This window comes from Hippocampus comes, unplaced genomic scaffold (assembly GCF_001891065.2).
Source record: "Hippocampus comes isolate QL1 unplaced genomic scaffold, H_comes_QL1_v1.1 scaffold86, whole genome shotgun sequence".
Classification (NCBI taxonomy): domain Eukaryota; kingdom Metazoa; phylum Chordata; class Actinopteri; order Syngnathiformes; family Syngnathidae; genus Hippocampus; species Hippocampus comes.
In genome coordinates this window covers 2,863,210-2,880,007 of record NW_017805882.1, presented here as the reverse complement: position 1 = coordinate 2,880,007, position 16,798 = coordinate 2,863,210, and the positions used below count along the sequence as shown (strand labels likewise).

Genomic DNA, 16,798 nt, shown 5'->3' with positions numbered 1-16,798 from the left:
TAGTTTGTAGGTGTGAGTGTGAGCGTGGATGTTTGTTCGTCTAGGTGTGCCCTGCGATTGACTGGCAAACGGTTCAGGGTGTCCCCCGCCTACTGCTTGAAGACAGCTGGGATAGGCACCAGCACGCCCCGTAACCCTTGTGAGGATAAGCGGATCGGAAAATGGATGGATGGATACTTCACAACTGCAGAAAGCCATGTGTGTTTATTTTCGGTAACATCATTCCTATCACCTGGCGTTAGCTTTTCAGAATACAGCCATACCACGGATGCCACTGGCAGATCTCCTATTTATATTCCACACTTGTATGCATTATTTTGCAAGGGATGCAAAAGTAAAGTAAGTGTTAGGCCACATGAGTGCCCCATTCAAAACTGATGTGACGCATGTGGCACATACCAACTGGACGCTTGGGTGAGGCTGTCTAGTCAGCCTAATCCCCTCAGAGGGCAGGAGGGGTCAGTACAAAGGGCCAAGCGGCCACTTTTTTGGGGGTGTGGTCAAGCACATGTGTTGATTACATTCCAAGTTCACATTCTGGAGAGCATCCATACTGAACTTGACAACAATCTTGTGAAAAACAGAAGATTTTTCTTTTCCGCATTTTGAAAAGTTTCATACTCAGTCTTATCAAAATGATCCTTGTGATATACCTGCCAGGCCAGAATTTGGTAAATGTCACTTGATGTAATGAAACACCATGCAGATGCGTGCTGACCGATTCTTGGCCTATCAAACTGAAAGTCTTTTGGACACTTGTCATTGTCCGAGAAGTTGGTTCATGATGTGACGCAAGGTATATGTTCCTGCTTTGGAGGTTCCTCGGGAGTTGGGGAATACTTTAGTGCCCTTTAGAGCAGTGGACCCCAACCGATTTTGTGTCATTGACACGGACCAGTTGAGACAAGTACATGCTGCTCGTGGACCGGTAATCCTTTTCTTTTTTCATTGCTTTTAAGGAGCCAGTTTTAAAGCACTGGTACTGACAACAAAGACAATTATTTTAACATTTTATTAACATAGATTTTTTTTTTCATTCATTTCAAACAGTGTAATTCTGCTGTACCGGTGGTTGGGGACCTCTGCTTTAGATCTGAGCTTGATGATGACAATTTTAAGTGCCCATGACAGACAGGGGACCTAAAAAAGAGATGTTTTAATGTGCGCCATTTGAAGGGCCAAACTCCTTGGTGACAACCCCGAATAACGGTAATAGTTCCAAAAATTTTGAGTTGCCTTTTCAAATGTTTGCTTTTTCTGTAAATGACCATAGTTGTACAGTAAAAATGTTTTTTAACAACAAACCATTCTGCAAAAAGATTTTTAAAAAATTAATTCAAAATGTTCCGTACCACCTCCCGACTCCCCGAGTGTTACGGCCGACGTGGGGCGTTGGCCAAATGTGAAGAGACAAATCGTATCCTCTGCGAGTAGACGAGGTCGGCCACATAGAGCGCCAAGTTGACAAAGGAGAAAACGGCCACCACCACTTTGCTGTCCCATGGGCATTTCCCTTGAGGACATGAGGACGGTCGCCAGGGTGAACCGTATTTGGTGTCGAAGCAGAACACGGGCCACACCACTGATGCGCTCAGGTAGAGCAGCACCTCCAGCAGGGTGCACACCACCACGAAGCGATCAAAGGGCATGCAGCGCACCGTCTTGGTGCGCCCGCACACCGACATGATGACCACCAACGCAGTCAGAGTAAAGCAGAAAGCGTAGACGACCACGCAATAGATCGTGGCGGCGTAGAGGTAATACTGGCTCCCGTTAGCCAGGGCGCCAAAGATGACGCAGGCCACAAAGCCTTGGACCACTTTGAGGAGGCCGGAGACCGTTGCCATGTAACCCGCCACGGCTTGACCCGGTCTGGCTCGGCACAGGGCCACCTCGGCCCCGTAGGCCAGAGTCCCGAGGATGGAGCAGACAGTGACCGCGATGCGAAAATTGCGGACGTCACAGCCGGCGTAAGGACACTCGGACCGGACGAAGAAGAGGGGGTAGACCACCGACGCTGTCACATACCTGCAAGTAAACACATGAGGGGATATAGATGTGCTGTATAGCGGATGTGCGCTACATTACAGTACTGCGCAGAGTACGTTGGCATAAAGCACAATCATATGACTTGGCTGACTGAACATGTTGATGTGGAAATACGTCATTTTTGTTTTATGTACTACTTTTACAATAAACTCAACTGGGAATCATGTATACACAGCAAGAAGCACCCTTTTATTTGGAGAACCGTGTACGCAAGAGAATGACAGCAGATGCAAAGCACTTTAAAAAGTGGGTTTTATGTGGGTCATTCAGGGCCTGCTTTGCATACCTGTATATATATTTTTTTTGGTACGAAAAAGTAGGTCGAGGGCCCAAATCCAAAATTCTACTCCTGAAGTTCTAATCACTATAACTACTACTAAAGGTTTGATTCATTATAGAGCTTTCCTTTTTCGCCAACCTAACCACATAATTGCCGTACAACTGGAGTTCAGCTGCATCGATTCAACCATGAATGATTAAAATGTCAACTAACTAAAACTACACTGACAGTGAAAATATTTTTTTGCAACTACCTTTGTATTTTTTTAAATTGATTTTGTAACAATGAGTTAAAAACTGATGTGGGCAGTTTGGTTACTATGCTAACAATACAGGGTGTCTCGCGCCTACTGCCCGAAGACAGCTGGGATAGGCTCCAGCACGCCCGCCACCCTTGTAAGGAGAAGTGGGTTAGAAAATGGATCGATGGAAGGATGAATTTGCATTGGGGCAGAACAGTGTGTGAGTGGTTAGCAAAACTCCCTCATAGCTCAGGGTTTTAAACTTGTGCAGTCTTCCTGTGTGAAATTTTCGTGTTTTACCCGTGCTTTGGTGGCTTTTACCCAGATACTCCGGCTTCCTCCCACATTCCACGTAGATGTTTGTGTTAAACAAGTGACTTTTTTCATCCATCCATCCATCCATAATCTGATACGCTTTATCCTCACAAGGGTCGCAGGGGGTGCTGGAGCCTATCCCAGCTGTCTTCAGGCAGTAGGCGGGGGACACCGGTTCACGGTTGCCAGCCAATCACAGGGCACACAGAGACGAACAACCATCCGCGCTCACACTCACACCGAGGGACAATTTAGAGTGTTCAATCAGCCTGCCATGCATTTTTTGGAATGTGGGAGGAAACCGGAGGAAACCCACGCAGGCCCAGGGAGAACATGCAAACTCCATACAGGAAGGCCAAAGCCAGACCCACAACCTCTGCACTGTGACGTCGACGCGCTAACCACTGAACCACCAGGCCGCGACTTTTTTCATCAGAAATTGTTTCTGATAACTCCTGCTGGCAACTGATCTGCAAAAAGTCAACATTTTGCCTCGAGCAGCTTCTTTCCCTAAAGCCAAAGCCAAATACATTTTTTGAGAGCCATAACATATTCTTTGGCCCCAAGCAAATACTGATGTTGATACAGTATACATATATATATTTTTTAACGAACTTCAAATTTACTAACTGCAATCAACAGTTCTGACTTGGGAATCGCCTTTTTGGGTTTCAGGCAGTCGTTGACAACATATTATAAAATAAACAGAATAAATTGGACTGGGATGTTTCTGGCACACAAACATACAGTTATTTCAATTCCTCTTGAAAGACAAGCGCAGTGGAGTTCATTCGTTTTGTTATTACTTGTGCCCAACAGTAGTCATTAACTATTAAATAAAGGTAGAAAACCGGTTTGCCCAGTATTTTAAAAAATACAGTATTTGACAATTCATAACATTTGTCAGCACTATTTATTTTCAGCTTTTAAAAGTGTTTTATATATTTGAGAAGGACTTTTGTGCACATCAATTAGAGCTACAGTAGAAAGATGTATCGAAATATGTTGCTTGAGTTAGATAAATAAAGTCTGTTTGGCCCGATGGCCATGTTTTCAAGTATTGCAGTGTTGAAGTGACTTACACGAGCGTGGCAAAGGCTGCACACGTGACGGTGAGATTGTCCCAGGAAACCGGCAGACAGCTGTAGAGACGCGTGGCATCCAAGAAGAAGACCACCACTGACATGGCAAAGCAGAAGCACCACACGGCCATGCAGAACACGCCGTGGGAACCGCTGTACCCCGCGGCGTGGATCACCATGGCGATCGCGGCACAACCCATTGCCAGCTGGCAAAGGCGGGCAGCGCCCAGAGGTGAGAGGAGCGCCCGCATGTTCAGGTATGGGCCGCTTTGTGAATCCATCACTGGGCGGTGGAAGTGAATACAAATTTAGTCTGAAGCAAATGTTGAAACCTTTTCCGTCCTTGGTGTCTGGCTCTTTATGAAGAGAAATCTCCCAGCGGGCATTGTCGTCGTGACGGGTCGTGCCCAGTTTTCTCTGCTGACTTCTCCACGCTTCTTGAGGCCTTGTGACCAGTGCGTGGAGAATGAAAAATGTCTGCAATTGGCTGAGAGATCACACGTCCTTGTACAGTAGTCAGGCCCTCGCCGGCCCCTTGTAGTAAAAAGTTCTTCCAGGTGATGACAGCCCTGTTGATTATTTCAATCCAAAATAAAATCCTCAAGAGCAAAATGTGACTGTATTGTACTGCTCTCAAATGCTAACACCCATCTTCTTCGTCGTCCTCACACACTTGCTGCCTTCCAACAGCGGGTGCAGTGTGGACGGTATGCTGGGGCTCAGTCAGTCCAGAATGGAAGTTATTTCGGGTTGGGACGGGTCACGGCTTAATGAGTGTGAGGGGCGTGTACGTAGCGCTGCCGGCCATGGAGACACATTGGGGAGCCTATCAAATGTCACATGAACGAACCCTGTAAGAATATCACAAATTAAACAATTGATCACTGATTAATTTCTCACTGATAGTTTACAAGTAAGCACATGTTTGATTCTGTACTTTCATTCCTTTGTGAATGTTTTTTTTTAAAGCCCATTTATCTTTTGTCACGCATGAGCTCTGTCATACAAATGTGAAACTCAAGACTCCAGACCCAGATCCAGCTCGTCATATAATTTAATCTGGCCCACTAAAAACAAAGACTGCGTCTCCTTCATGTTTCTTTCCAAATCGTTCACATTTTGCCCCAAAAAAAAAAAACAGTCCCGAAATTGTAATTTATCTTATATGCACCTGTGAATATTCTCATTCATTCATCCAGTTCATTTCATTCCCAACAGTCCTAACCAACCCTTGTTGCATGAACTGGTAAAGCCTGCTTAGACGAGAAGCTAAACATCTTGTAAGACAACCAGGACAGTCCTGTTGCAATTCATTCAATGCCCCAAGAGTAGTTGCATACTTAATTCAATATTTGTTTGTCTGCATTTTCAGTAACTTCAGATTTCAAATGGAATTTGCAATCAGGTGCATGGGGATATTGTGGATATATGTAATAATACGCCGTTGCACCCTCCTAATGGCCATCTGAGTGAAAGCATAACGATGTGGCCTGTGATAAAAATGAGTTCGACATCCCTGTTCAAACTGAAGCACGGGCCTCATTAATGTTTCAAGGATTCCTGCACAATTGAGCTGTTTCTGGCTTGTGAATTCAAAATCCAGGACTCTGAAGTCATCGCTCCCCTTCTGATTTAAATACATGCAGTATAAGATATCTGCTGATAAGATACAAAATTTGTTGATTTCACTGCTGAATGCTACTTTTTACATGACCATTTTTTAAGTGTACGATATACTGTATGGCACGTCTATTTTTTTTCTATGACAAAATTGCAACAAAAGGTTGCGATTACTGGCGTCAAATTTTCAAACAGGCAAACAACATGAAAGGGCCTGTTTTATTTTTCTAAATAGCTTTGAGGACATGATCAATACGTGGCGGTAAACCAGGGGAAATTGTTTGGTAACGTTTCGAACCATGTGAGCAATCAGAGCTCAGTCTGAGTCATTATCTTCATTTGGATGGAAAGCAGTGCTTCCACTTTTAACCTTTGACGATTCTGTCGTCTTGACTGCGAGGTCTGCAATCCGCTTGTGTCGCCCCCAGAAGTTTCTTGTTAAAACGACAGAAAATGGTACTAGCAACTTTCCACTCAGCAAGAAGAAGGTAAAAGGCAATGCGAATCCTATCAATTATTTATAACAATCAACGAGAGTATAAAATTGCAACCACAGGTAATCCTTCAGACCACCAGGGGGCAGAAATGGAACAGTTTGCGCTATGATGAATTGAGTTGCACTTGTCTGCATTGCTCATTTCCTAAAAAGAAGATTAAAATTGATATTGCATTTCCCTGAAAAAAGATTTAAGATGTTTCTTTTTCAGATATCCAAAAATCAAATGATTATCCACTTGGGTGGCATTGCTTTTTAAAACCGGGACATGGCCCACCACCCGACCTTGCATTCTAATAGTAAAAACGATTGTCATGTTTATACAGACAGTATTTGCTTTTGTTTTGGAAGGCTACAAAATCATGAATAAAATATTGAAAAAAGAAACAATTGTCATGCCGGTAAATTAAAATGTATGCCTATGCTGAATGGCAGTGTGTGAGAAAACAGAACAATGATCAGTATGCAAATCAAGTTCCATTAAATGTAGTCTCATTAAAAAAAAAATCTATTCAAGACACAATCACATATTGTTCAAACTGCATCATTTATTATTTAACTATTCTTCAGCTGTCTTGAATAAAACACATTCAGCACTTTTTCGTCACACACATCAACCATGATGAAATCAAATCGGTTTTTTCATCAAATATGAATTCTTCACTCCAACACATTACCTCACACAGTTTAAAGTGACAGGCATCATCCCAAGTGGAATTTAGTGTGCGGCACTCAAAGCTGAGGTCGAAGTGCTTATATTGGCTGTGTAAGGCAGCTAGTGTCCAACATCTGGCTTGGTTGCACTTCTCACCCTCAAACACAGCCTTATTTCTTACCTGTAAGGAGTACAGACAATCCAAATTAACAACATCTTCGCTTTTGGTTTGAATAGTCTGAGCGAGACCAATCTTTGGCGCCCCCCGGTGACGCTTCTCAACACACACAAATCTTGTATTGCACAAAAAATTAAGAGAATAATAATAATACATTTTATTTATAAGCGCCTTTCAAAACACTCAAGGACACTTTACAAACAGGAACAAGAACAATAAAACCACAGTGCGGGTGAGCAAATGTAAAATAACCTAATTGCATTCATTATTTCCCCACCATGCCTACTTCATTTTTGCTCTATGCAAAATTATCTCTCCATGACAAAAGATTATGTCATTAACTACAAGCAAGGTGTCTGGTGATGCTCGCACAATACCAAACGTTTAAGATGAACACACATTAGCTAAAAAAAAGTGATTACATAGACCTGTAAACTTGTGTCAATGGCCTATGAAGTGTTTCCGCAGCTGCTTGCACAAGTTATGCACTACCAACGGTGGAGAACATCTCGTCAGCAACTCTGCATGTCTGGGATCAAACAATTTGTGTGTGTGTGTGTGTGTGTGTGTGTGTGTGTGTGTGTGTGTGTGTGTGTGTGTGTGTGTGTGTCTCCCCTCTGTTAAAGTTTCATTCTCACCTGGAAGCTTGAGCCACTTGGGCACCTTGCCAACGTCCGATCTGCTAGGCTTAGCAGCCTGTGTGTTTGTTGACTGCTGCTTTTCATCGTCCTGCGTGGATGCGCCGGTGTCTGCAGTTGGCTCTGGAGGAGGCAGGAGTTCTTGAGTGTCCAAAGAGCTGGGCGAATGCTTTGCTGACTGGAACATGCAGCTGGGATGTCGGAGGTGGGTTACAGACGAGGGACAAGTAAGAAGTTAAGTCAAGTCTAAAGAATGTTGTCCTTTAGTATTCTGAGGCAAAAATAGAAGAAAAAAAAATCTTGTACAGCCCTCTGTTTTTGGACATATATTTTTCTGGGACAACACAGAAATGGCAACGATGTAAAGTAACCATTGTACAGCTTGGCTCACAGTTTAAATGTGCTGCCCCACACGGTCATGTCATTGTTTAAACCACTGGCAAAGTTAGTGAATGCAACCCTAAGTGAAATTGTCAAACTGGGCACAAAGTTTGTGTGGCATGTTGCGATATTTTGACAGGACACTAAAGTTGAAGCTGTACATTGTGTGTTTCATTGGGTCGGTCTTGTCCCATGAAACGATCAAAATATTTACAAAAATGTAAGCGATGTAACCATGTTTCCTCTTAAGCTTTGCAAATGAGCATTTGGGCACTGCTTTCACCCTCTCAGCACACAGCGAATGTATGCAGTGCCGAAAAAAAAAAAATTCAAACCCGAGCTGTATTTGCATTTTGTATTTTCCTCTTCTCCTATGAAGAAAGCGAAAGTTTATTTGTCACTTATGGCTGAGCGTGGGAAAGAAAATGTGACCCCCTTCCCCCCAAAAAAAGACTGGAATGCAAGTCAAGCACACATGATGCCGTGTAATCATTGTCACACATGCCGAAGCCACAACCTACGCGTGGATGCGGCATTGTCAAATGACCAGGATCATTATCAGGCTTTTGCAAACTAATCTATAAGCCGATCATTTGAATCAAGTGTGTTGGAGTGGCCGACAACGCGACAGAACTACTTTACTCTTCAGTGATATACTTTTTGTTCTTTTATACATATATACATATGCATACAAATAAAGGTTTTCTTATCTATCTTATATTACCAATGACAATGTAGGTCACCAACCCACAGAGAGCGCATTTCGGGTTGCCGCGAGTGCGCCGGTAGTATGCTGCTTCAACCAAGGACTGTTACATTGTGCGAGCGAGCCCACGACCCACTGGAACCACGGACGTGCGTTTCTTTGGATTTCTTGTACACACTGTTCCACAATAATTCATGTCACCAACACTTGGTCTCTGCTTGGCGACGTGTTGCAAACGGGAGTGTCTCAAGCTATGCTAAGTTTCGTATTCTTGCAGTTTAACTCTAATGAGTTTCCATTGCCAACTGTCAGATGTTGGCCTTATATCTCCTCTTCAAACAGGAAAAAAAATACTAATTGCCAAACTCAGACATTCCATTAGTGGATTCACTGAATAAACGTAACAGATGTCGCGTCGTACCTTGCAATGGATTCGTTTGCTTGCAAAGCAGACACAGAAGATTCGAGGAGTTTCCTCTTTAAGTACAATTCTGTTGACACAAATAGACAAATGATAAAGAAAAAGCCACATTGGGACCTACAAACCCAATTCCAATGAAGTCGGCGCGTTGTGTTAAACATCAATAAAAACAGAATGGTTTGCAAATCATGTTTCACCAATATTTAGATGGATGCACTACAGAGACAAGATACTTAAAATTCTGTTGAATGCAATGTCCCAATTTTATTGGAATTGAGTTTATACTTCAAATGAACACAAAAAGGAAATAAAACCAATCGAAACCTGTCTTCACGTCAGAGCCGAGGTATACCAGGGCACCCGGAAACAGGTCAGCCTGGTGGCAACACAAAAAGATGCAATACATCAATTTACATCAATTTACAAGATGGTTGCCATGTTGTGTGCGTGTGTGTGCGTGGATCAAAGTGAAGCTTGTATTAAGCCTATGTGCCAGCCTGGCTAAAATCAAATCCAGCAGGGGTCAAGGACAGTGGAGAGGGAAACAAATATGAGCACAGGTTGGAGGAGAACCAGAGAATGAACGTAGAGCACCTTTGAAGATAAAGAGTCATCCAGCATGTGTGCACTGATAGTGAAAGTCCAGTTTTTTGTTGTTGTTGTTTTCAGAGTGTGTCTGAGGCAGATTGCTTGAATACAATCCTTCAATTGAATGGTTGTGCTCCTTGAGTGGTGCCTCTTACCTGAAAAAGTGTGACAGCAGGATCATCCAGAATTTTTTTGGGGGGTGTGATAACTGAAAAAAATGGAAATCAACTTGAGTTGTTGGAAGTTGCTCAAACATACGCTGGTCTGTAAATGCTTACACTTGATTTAATATTTATTAATATTTTTATTTGGTCAGCCAGAATTTGCATGATGTGACTGATACTGATTTAAGTGCAAATTAAAATAGCAGGTCTGCTTTTCAAACTATCATTTTTTTCAAAATCTCAATTTGAATGCAGTGGAAAAAAAGCCATCAAACATGATGAAAAATGTAAAAGGAAAAATCAACTGCCAAAAAACAGTTCAAATGTTGTTTGATGTCATGTTAATTGCAGTAGTTTCTGTTGTGTCGGCTGTATAAGTTATGATTTTACAGACATGGGAAGACGCTATCAAGGTAAACCAAACATAAACCTGTCTGCTGACAACAGTACCATTTTGACAATTGTGCTAGAGGACAGGACATGTGTAGCTTACACCCACTGAAATGCATTTGAGGGAGAGGAAAAAAAACGGATTTAAAAAAAAAAAAGATAAACACTCAATATGCATTTTCTGTGCAACTGTGAAATGGGGGAGAAAAAAAGACCCCATAACAAATGCTAAACTGTTTTTTCCTTTCCCATTCCACTGATTTATTTTTAACTCCGTGTATGTGAATCTCCCGGTGGAGTCCACTGTACAGTATATCGTTCTTATAGTACTACCATAAACGAAGATTTGGAAACAAGTTTTATTTAAATTATTTTCTGCTTTGGTTGTGAGGCGGGTTGAAGAATTATGAAATGTAACCTAACTCGATTTTTATTCCCCCCTCAAAATTGCGATTTATTGATTGATTTTTAAGAAACACAGATTAATTTGTCTTCATTAAAATAAACAACATAAAAACTATTATAGAAGATAGGACACTAAGATAAAGGAAACTGAAGGATTAATTCATATGAAAGTTATCTGCTCCAATTCCTGTAACATGAGGGATGTGAGTGTGAAGACACCATCTGACTTCATGGCACTTACAGAGGTAGAAACTGAGCAGCGGATCCTCCAAATGGCTCCTTACAAAATCCGTTAAAGCCCCAACTAGAACAAAAACATAAAACAAATCAGAATCAGAGCATGTGTGCGCATGAGCATCACATGTGGAGTAGAATTATGTTTTAGACCAGAGCTGAATGATTTGAGAAAATATTTTAAGTGGGATTTTTTTTTTTTTTTTGTCCCTCAATATTGCGAATGCGGTATTTTTTTTTCTTTCTTTGAACAGGTTGTCTGCACAAAAGGGAAGTCTTGCATTCTGCCACTGTGGCGATCTTTTTTCCCCGGGGTCCTCTTCTCATGTATTAAGCATTGGTGAAGAATTGCTCACTCTGTTTGAATTTTATTTCATTAAACTGTGACTGTGGATATTATGTTAAACAATATCCTTTTGTTACAAGTTTGATGGAAAAGGTTGAAGGTAAACTCTCGACGCAAATGTGTGCAAGCATGCCCGTGTATGTTTGTGTGCATGTAAGCTTTGGCTCGACTGTAGTCGGACATGATCTTAACAGGACCAATGCCAGTGCCTACTCCACTGAATCTATGACAGGGGAGGAAATGCTGGTGTGTGTGAGTGAGTGAGTGAGTGAGTGAGTAAGTGAGTGAGTGAGTGAGTGAGTGAGTGAGTGAGTGAGTGAGTGAGAGACACGTCAAGGTAGGTCGGGCCGAACACAAACCTGTCTCGAGGGGCCTGAAGAAGCCCTGTAGAACATGTCGATCTGGAAACTGGATCCTTAGCACAACCTGAAGAAAACAGGCCGAGTGGGCATATGTTGGGTACATTACAATGGCACGTGTCTCAAAACAGGAACGAGCGTGTATCATGTGTACATACTTTGGGGTATTTGTCTATCTTCTCCTTCATCTGTGTTTCTCTAAGAGATCTAGTCATCAGCGGTGTCTCCTCCAACAACTCCCTGAAGAAAAAGGACAAACAGCAATGCCGCTATTATCTGATGAGCGAAAAGAAGGTGAACTCTAACTTTGCTCAGAGGGAGCAGAGCAATAGAGAAAGACAATGTGTGAAAGTGTGTCAGCGGTTGAGATGAATGCCTCTGGTCTGTTTAACATCACCTTTGGTAATTGCGGTCATTTCCAAAGTAGTAACAAATAATCAGGCAGGCAGACAAAGGATGTATGAGGCCTGAAATGTTTGGTTGTTGGATAAACACAATTCACTCAAAGGAAACATAAAGCAGGTTTGCTAACCTGAAGGTTAAATTTAGAAGCTTTTGTGTGTGCGCATTGTCTTTTAAATGAGGCTTCCACACTCCACATCATGTCTCAGCGGCTGGGGGGCACACATTAAGAGTAAACACTCAGAAATAAATGGCACGCGTTTCAGCTGCTTAGGGTCTCTCATTATTATTAGTACCGGTAATTAAAAAGGTCAGACATCTTAGCAAATACACAGTAGAACTAACCGCTAGAATGGTCTGTTTCTGGCATGTCTCGAGAACAAACGGTCACAAAGAATTACCGGAAGACATGAACAGCACAAGTTAAAGTTTACAATCATGACATATTGTATTATGAAATAATAATACTAGACTGTATTGTCATAAAATGATTCATTTTACTTTTTGTGCACGGGGAGGGGTGGGGGGGGGGCTGTATTCTCCCATTTACGTGCAAGTTTGTTTCTTCTTTTTTTTTTTTTTTTTTAATTATGCCTGAACTTTCAGACACACAAACACACACACACAGCGTAAACTATGGAATGAGTGCACCAAAACCAAATTCACTGAATTTGCAAGCCTGGCTTTGAATGATGAAGCACAGAATTTTCCTGAGATTTGTCATTGTCACTAAAATCCATTAAGAGAAATATAGCAAAAGTAAAATATGAAATTCTGATTGAACACTCTGAAGACAGCTTGGATAGGCTCCAGCACACACCGCTATCGCTTGTGAGGATAAAGCGGATTGGAAAATGGATGGATGGAAAATATACCTTCACGGTTGTGTTGTTGGCTAGTCAAGATTTGCACACTGCTCTGACTAAAACATTTCAACAGAGAGCGTGTTGATTTCTGTTGTAGGATGCAACACCAATCAAAGTCATATCCGAAATTCAAGTCCAACATGATGTTTCACCTTTCGTCAAGAGGTGAGAGACTATTGGTGCATAAATAATGTACCCTGTGATAACAAATTGTATACTTTATTGTAAGATTGATATCCTGTTTCACGATGTTCATTTTCATCCACTAACCTCTCGCTCTTTAGCTGAGCAAAACGCTTGCGAACATCATCCACAGTCACTTCAAAAAACTCATCTGGCAACTCCACGTCATCTTCAGAGCGATGGCACACACGCTCAAGGTGGTAGATGAGAGGCTCTCTCTCGACAGGCTGCAGTGGTAAGAGTGTGAAAGCCAAAATGAAGACCTGACAAGTTCTCGGCAACTTTCATTTTAAGATTGCAAGTATTTACCGCCAAGAACTTTTCTGCTCCATCCATAATCCCATCTGACTTTTTGGCAGTGGCTTGATGCTGCAGAGGAAGAATTTCTAATTAGAAAATGTTGTTGATTTGAGACAAAATTAATTGCTCAGCGAGAAAGATCCGCAGGGCAGCGTAAAAGGACAACGGTGCCCTGGTGCATCCTTGCCCATATTTAGAAGTGCTGACAAAGCAGTCTACCAAGAAGTAAACAGGGAGACTCTGACAGCCCCTTCCCTATTGGCGGTGCTTTCTGACATCACAATGACACCACTCTCAAATTGAACATTGTTGAATTAATTGGAGGCATCGCGCTGTTTCATCAAATGAGCCGTTTACTGCGCCTCGACACGGCATTCTGATGGCACTACACGCTGTTAAGTGCATTGCGAGCAGGCCCTTAGCATCTCCTCCATGCTACTTGCAAGTGCTTTCATTTTAGATCGGTGTGTTTGATGGTTCGGACCATACAATAAATGGCTGAAAGTGTATCCGCGACATTTATAAGTTTACAAAAAAAAAAAAAAAAAAGGCGACAGCTCGCAACTTGAAAATGTTGGATATTTAAAGCACTTGTGAATCATGGTACCACTGCATGTACAATAAAAATAAACAGGAAACCCTCACACGACACCACATACCTTGGTGGCAGAATGATGGGAAGGCTTGGCTTTCTTGGCTTTGGGTGATTCTACGGCAGACGCTGACAGCGATGAAGACGATAAAGATGAGGAAAGCACGTGTCCAAATGCACTTCCGTTAGGACCACCAAGGCGCTGACCCCCTCCAGTAAAAGGAATGAATGGCACCACGGGACCAGAAGTACATGATGATGATGATGATGATGATGAGTGGGAGTTGACTCCTGAAGGCCCTGCCTCCTCACCACAGTCTTCTAACATTTGTCTTACTTCAAGAGGAGCCTTTGGTTGATTTGTATCCCTGATTTTTTCCTGTTGGACACGAAGGGTACGAGTGGAAGAAACAGGAGTGCGCACCGTGACCGTTTCGATTAACTGAGCAGGGTTAGAGTTTTTGGCCATCTCTTGTGATATTGAAGTTTCAGAATGAGAAGGAATAGGGTCAAGCTGGCAGGCTGAGCTTTGGGTTTCAGTGACAGCAGGGGGGACTGGCACAATGACGACTTCAGTTGTGTCCATGCAATCTTCTGGTACTCTGTCCCTTTTCAGTAAAAACCTAGCAAGAGAAAACCATAAAGACAACGCAATGAAATGGCTTACTTACAAACTGGGATTTGATCGAGAGGAAATTACAGGTAAACATCAAAAGGCGGTTTACCTGACAATGGCACTTCCTCCCGTAAGGCCTAATGACTTGAGAGTGGCCTTCTTGAGGGCCTCTTCCCCACACACCTAGACGCACGCACGCACACGCGCGCGCGCGCACACACACACACACACACACACACACACACACACACACACACACACACACGCACACGCGCACACACACGCACACACACGCACACACACACATCCTCTAACAGCTGGGTGTCACACTAAATATTTTTGCTTTCTTGACAGGTAAATATTCAATTCGCACCTCATCTCTCATGTAAACACACACAGGAGTGGACCCAGATTCTGACAGCTCCGACACCCTGTGGAAAAGAGACATAATTAAAGCAGGGATAATTCAAGTGTCTTACTTTCATGTGGTTTAATGCAGTGTTTTTCAAACCCTGTGCCGCGGTACACCAGTGTGCCACGGCACAGGGTTTGAAATGTTTTGTGTGACCTCTATGTGCTACTAAACAAACTGAGCTTAAACTGTTTGAAACAGAGTTGAGGACTAGAGGTGAAAAAAAAAATCATACTTGATCTTTCAAAGGCAGGAGGCGCACCATTAATCTAGCCCGACACGCACCTGATCTGAGGAAAATGTGTCAGGAGTTCCCAAAGACTCTTCTCACACGAAAAGGCACCCTGGAGACGAGAGCCATCTTCCATCTGCAGCGCAATCCGCACCTTGGACAAAAAGTCAGTAAGCACACATATTTACCCAGTTTTCCAATGAAATAACACAAAGCTGGGAGTTGAATTAATGCGGAAAATATAAGATAGCTGTGCCAAAAGATTTAAAAAAAAACCACACACATACAAAAATCAACACATGAAACCTCAATTAAAATACAGAAGCAAAATTTTATTCAACAATCTTCTCAACAGTCAAACCACACTTGTCGAAGTTATTGACCGTAGAAAGTTAAAAAAAATACATAACTCCAGCCATAAAGACTCATTGGAAAAAAAAAAAAAAAAAAAACAAACAGATGGATTGGTTGATAGGCTGCTATGTCCCACGATCTCAAGAATGAGCAACAACAATAAATTTTATATTTACTGAATGTAAACTATTAAAATATCAATTCAAACCATATTGCTATAAATCAATATGCAACAAACTCTAATAGAGCCATATTCTCCCCTCTGCTTGATAGGGAAAAAGCCTTTTTTGGCTGCTCCCATTAACTAAAGTCGATCAGTTACGCACCTTATTGCCAGAAATGCATTATAGGGGGCGCAACCCTAAAATGTGGACGTTCCCTGTCAAACGTGGCCTTGAGCAAATCCTTCGAGCGCCTTTAGCATGTTCCCTCTTACGCGTTTCAGAGGCTGTAGGTCAAGCATCTCGGGACAGTGTAACATAACATACTGCATTTGAAGTGTGGATGCAGTTACAAAATACAAAATGTGGCCATAAAGGCTCAACTCCCCAGCGCTTCAAACTAATCAATTTCATTAACCGAGAGCAGAATATTCAGTAGATCCCCAACAAAACTATTTATTGAGTTGAACAAAGACACATGGTGAGTTGGCTCTTATGGCGTTTATTCTTTTCTGGATTATATCGGACTTTTTCTTTCCCCCACCTACCACTGTGAGGAGCGATTCCACTTGGGGGGGAACTTTTGGAGTTTGCACTAGTAACAACTTCTTTCATTGTAATGCTGAGTTGTGTTTTTCATCATCTGTTTTTATGCTGATCTGTTAAAATGACAACATCAAAATTGGTCCGTGCAACAGAAAAAGGTCGGGGCTGCTCATCTAGAGCAGGGGTCCCCAACCTTTTTTGCCCCACGGACCGGTTTAAGTCAGACAATATTTTCAGGGACCGGCATTTAAGGTGTGGCGGATTAATACAACAAAATAATATGGTATGAGCTGCATGAAAACTGTGGTGTTTTCGAAATATAATAATAAACACAAGGAGCGTCTAATCTGGCCGCAACACTCTTATCGCTCTGGTAATGTTTAATGCCTTCAAAATACGATACAACGCAAATTCAAAGTGCATGAAAATGACGACTCACCACACCCCCGAGCTTGATTTTCTGCAATCAGACAGTCCCATCTCGGGGTAATGACACCTCAAGTGTGTGGTTTATCTCGAGTCTACTTCGTAATTTTGTTTTAGTCGCCGTTGCTGCAGAAACTCCACACCTCACACAGGTAGGATG

General features: G+C 42.4%; 2 protein-coding genes and 1 long non-coding RNA gene across 3 annotated transcripts in view; 1 reads left to right on the top strand and 2 right to left on the bottom strand.

Moving 5' to 3' along the window:
* Positions 1-1,051: 1,051 nt before the first annotated feature.
* On the bottom strand, positions 1,052-4,341 carry LOC109527293 (myeloid-associated differentiation marker-like protein 2). Its single transcript, XM_019889109.1, has 2 exons — positions 3,968-4,341; positions 1,052-2,028 (listed from the first exon to the last, which is right to left on the bottom strand). The coding sequence occupies exons 1-2, from the start codon at positions 4,246-4,248 to the stop codon at positions 1,374-1,376; spliced, it is 936 nt and encodes a 311-aa protein (XP_019744668.1). The 5' UTR covers positions 4,249-4,341; the 3' UTR covers positions 1,052-1,373.
* On the top strand, positions 4,120-5,105 carry LOC109527296 (uncharacterized). Its single transcript, XR_002170507.1, has 2 exons — positions 4,120-4,199; positions 4,334-5,105. It is a non-coding gene; the product is annotated as an uncharacterized LOC109527296 (long non-coding RNA).
* Positions 5,106-6,611: 1,506 nt separating this feature from the next.
* Positions 6,612-16,798, bottom strand: part of aspscr1 (ASPSCR1 tether for SLC2A4, UBX domain containing) — a 12,710-nt gene continuing 2,523 nt past the window's right edge. Inside the window, exons 4-17 of the mRNA XM_019889105.1 lie at positions 15,205-15,305; positions 14,881-14,938; positions 14,617-14,690; positions 13,959-14,514; positions 13,309-13,368; positions 13,087-13,226; positions 11,707-11,788; positions 11,549-11,615; positions 10,851-10,913; positions 9,806-9,858; positions 9,387-9,438; positions 9,063-9,132; positions 7,555-7,745; positions 6,612-6,919 (exon numbers count right to left, since the gene is read on the bottom strand). Of these exons, the coding sequence (XP_019744664.1) occupies positions 6,909-6,919; positions 7,555-7,745; positions 9,063-9,132; positions 9,387-9,438; positions 9,806-9,858; positions 10,851-10,913; positions 11,549-11,615; positions 11,707-11,788; positions 13,087-13,226; positions 13,309-13,368; positions 13,959-14,514; positions 14,617-14,690; positions 14,881-14,938; positions 15,205-15,305 (1,578 nt within the window). The 3' untranslated portion in view covers positions 6,612-6,908. The remainder of the gene's footprint in view (positions 6,920-7,554; positions 7,746-9,062; positions 9,133-9,386; positions 9,439-9,805; positions 9,859-10,850; positions 10,914-11,548; positions 11,616-11,706; positions 11,789-13,086; positions 13,227-13,308; positions 13,369-13,958; positions 14,515-14,616; positions 14,691-14,880; positions 14,939-15,204; positions 15,306-16,798) is intronic.